Source organism: Chenopodium quinoa, unplaced genomic scaffold (assembly GCF_001683475.1).
Source record: "Chenopodium quinoa cultivar QQ74 unplaced genomic scaffold, ASM168347v1, whole genome shotgun sequence".
Taxonomy (NCBI): Eukaryota; Viridiplantae; Streptophyta; class Magnoliopsida; order Caryophyllales; family Amaranthaceae; genus Chenopodium; species Chenopodium quinoa.
In genome coordinates this window covers 3,189,053-3,192,274 of record NW_018744502.1, presented here as the reverse complement: position 1 = coordinate 3,192,274, position 3,222 = coordinate 3,189,053, and the positions used below count along the sequence as shown (strand labels likewise).

At 35.5% G+C, this 3,222-nt stretch overlaps 1 protein-coding gene across 1 annotated transcript; it reads left to right on the top strand.

The window, feature by feature from the left end:
* The first annotated feature begins 2,067 nt into the window (after window positions 1-2,067).
* Window positions 2,068-2,964, top strand: LOC110698191 (protein DOG1-like 4). The gene has a single exon (XM_021875591.1). The coding sequence runs from the start codon at window positions 2,101-2,103 to the stop codon at window positions 2,812-2,814; it is 714 nt and encodes a 237-aa protein (XP_021731283.1). The 5' UTR covers window positions 2,068-2,100; the 3' UTR covers window positions 2,815-2,964.
* Window positions 2,965-3,222: the final 258 nt, after the last annotated feature.

The window sequence follows — 3,222 nt, the reverse complement described above, 5'->3', positions numbered from 1 at the left end:
AACCAATTTGAAAAAAGAATCACCTCAAAATCTTTAGAAACAAAGGAGAACAAAGCCAAACAATCTGACCTACGAAACTGAGTTTTATTAGGCCCGATTTCAAAAAAATTGTGCACGAAACTTCAAGAAGTGCACAGTTTCCCTCGCCTAACAGCAGTAGCAGCAGCCACACCAATTTGATGCGTATTTTTATGGGATCTTTGGGAAATTCGGAATATGAAGCTATTTAATCTAACCAAGACTAAATAACAACTAAATTGGTAGCTTTCTCAGCAAAATATCATATGCAATTCTCTTGCTAAAACAATTCATACGAATTGATCAATTATAACTCAAAACTTCTATGCCTTCATTAATGAAAAAAACAATATTTATAGGCAAACATCCCATGCCGTTAGGATAACTAAAAGATAAAATAAAATATATAAGATATAAATACTAAATACTAATCCTAAATAACAAAATTTATCTTCTAATACTATTAGAAAATAATATCTTATCAAACTACTAATTCTAATCCAATTCTAATTCGATTAATCACGCGTAACTTTAGGATTGACGCCACTCAACTTCATGATTAATAGACGACTCAATAAAAATAAATAAAAATAATAAAATGATAATATTGATGCCTTGGATACGCATCAGGCGGATCCAGAAATTTATAAATGGGGGTTCAAAATGTTTTCCAACTTAATCATACCAACGTACGAAATAATTAATTTTTTTTTTTTTGGATTTTTGAACAAACTAATCCAAAGTTCTGTTCTTTTTTCTTTCAACAACCATCTTCTCACTAATAAAAAAGTAGAATACTTTAAATAATCAGAAACAACTAGTCTATTTTATATGTTACCCTTGTTTCATATTATTTGCGACCAAGTGTAATATTTATGAGACATAAATTATTCATTTATTGTAAATAATATTAAACAGATGTAGTAAATTAAATCTAAAATCAATCGATTACCTAAGTCAAGCACTCACTCTAGTACTATAAAGTATACAATCTCAATCAATCAAATGCACAAAGTAAAGCTATAATAGTTTGAGGCCTTTGCGTTTGAGTCATAAAAAAAGGAGACTTGGAGAGAAAATCAAAAAAGGGGTTGTGAGAGAAGAGGTTCACGTGAGTAACCAACCAAACATTTAAAAATAAAAAATAAAATAAAAACACTTGCTTTCCTATCTTCACGTGACATGTGAGAATAAGAGCAGTAGGAGTTTGTCAACAAATAATATATGGATATTTGGAATGTGGTCCATATTTTTGGGCTTTTTTTTAAAACGAATTTGGGCCTATAGACTTAATTTGTATTTTTTTTACAAAATGGGATGCAAATGCTCCCTAAGAGGGATTAATGGGTCCGCCCATGGTGGGGAGGGTGGCTGTAGGATGTTTTTTTTTTTTTTTTTTTTTTTTTTTTTTTTTTTTTTTTTAATAATTAATTAAATAGATTTAAAAAACAACCAAACAGATTATGCCACGTGACATACTTAACCTTAATGATTAACGGAGATTAACGCCATAGTCATTAAGGGCATTTGGGGACATTTTTGTTAAACTCAGGGATATACGGTGAATTTAAAAAGTTTCATGGGTATATGATGAATTAACAAATTAATTAATCAGGGGTATATAGTGAAAAAACCGTAATATTATTCATCATTAAAATAATAAAATAGTTATATTTTAAATTACCGCTATAATAACATCCAGAAAAAGAAGCTGGAAGAAGGCACAAGCATACACTTTGCTAAATTGATGACGTGGAACAAAACAGTAAAGAGGTCATCTCACTATTCAAATTCAACAACAGTAACCAACTAACCAAGTTTTCCCGCAGGCTCATCGAACAGCGCTTTAGCCATATTCAGAATTTATACAGAAGTATAGATACAAGGGTAGAATATGGTATAGATTATTGAGAACTGTCTACTAATCAATGTCCTTAAATATCCACGTTTCAAGCATGCTATGTCCCAAGTGTCATCTTACAACTCAACTTTTTCCTTAAATTTTTCATGTCATCACATACATTCTCTTTATTACTTGTATAATTGTATTATTTTCCCCTCAAAACATATCACTATATCAAAATGACGAACTTCCACCGCTTTCATGATTCATGGGCGGAAAAACTCAACAAATTCACAGCCGAGCTCGCTAGCACCCCAACACCACGCCCCAACTCTACCTCAGAGCATGAACATGTTCGACAACTCGTCGATGAGGTAGTCGCTCATTACGTCTTCTACTACCAAACTAAGATCAATGAGGCACGTACCGATGCCCTCCCTTTATTTGCCGCTGCATGGGCAACCACCCTAGAGCGGTCCCTTTATTGGGTGGCCGGCTTTCGTCCCACCACCCTTTTCCACCTTGTTTATACCGAGTCTAGTATTAGGTTTGAGTCCCATGTAGCGGACATCCTACAGGGTCGCCGCACGGGGGACTTAGGGGAGCTCACTCCGGCCCAACTGGCCCGGGTTAGCGAGCTTCAGTGTTTGACCGTCAAAGAAGAGAACGAGATTGGGAATGAGTTAGGTGGGTGGCAGGAGGAGGTGGCCCGGTCCGAGCCCGAATGGTCCGGGCTTTGTGGAAACGGGCCTGACGGGCTGAACCGTTTGGTTGCTAGGCTTGGTTCCGTGGTGGCTAAGGCGGATGAATTGAGGATGAAGACGTTACGGCAGGTGGTGGAGCTTTTGACACCGCAGCAAGCAGCCGAGTTTTTGATCGCGGCCGCTGAGCTGCAGTTGGGGATTAGGCGGTGGGGTGTGCATCAGGATCTGGTACGTGGCGAGGAGAGGTGATAATATATACTCTTGGTGACAAATCGAGATGTGATGTTTGCATGCATGTTTTCTTTTTTGATCAATTTACCGTAAGATCCTAAAAGAGTAAATTCAAATTAATTTGGTAATTTGATTTAACCAGGAAATTTAAGTGAAATTTTCTGAAAATAGTGGGGTTTAATTGCATGCTTTGTTGGTGACTAGTAGACAGTAGTCCAGTAAGCTGGCAATTATTTTAAAGTGTTCTTTTGGTGTTTATTTTTTATTTTTATTTTTTCCAATTCTAATGAATTGATTGTGTATTATTGCTTGAATTTCGGAACTTGATAATTTTGAATTAGAGTAATTATAGCTCTATATAATTTGCAATTAAATTTAAAAAAAAAAAAAAATACGTACCATCAGGCCGTAGACACAGCTCAAGAG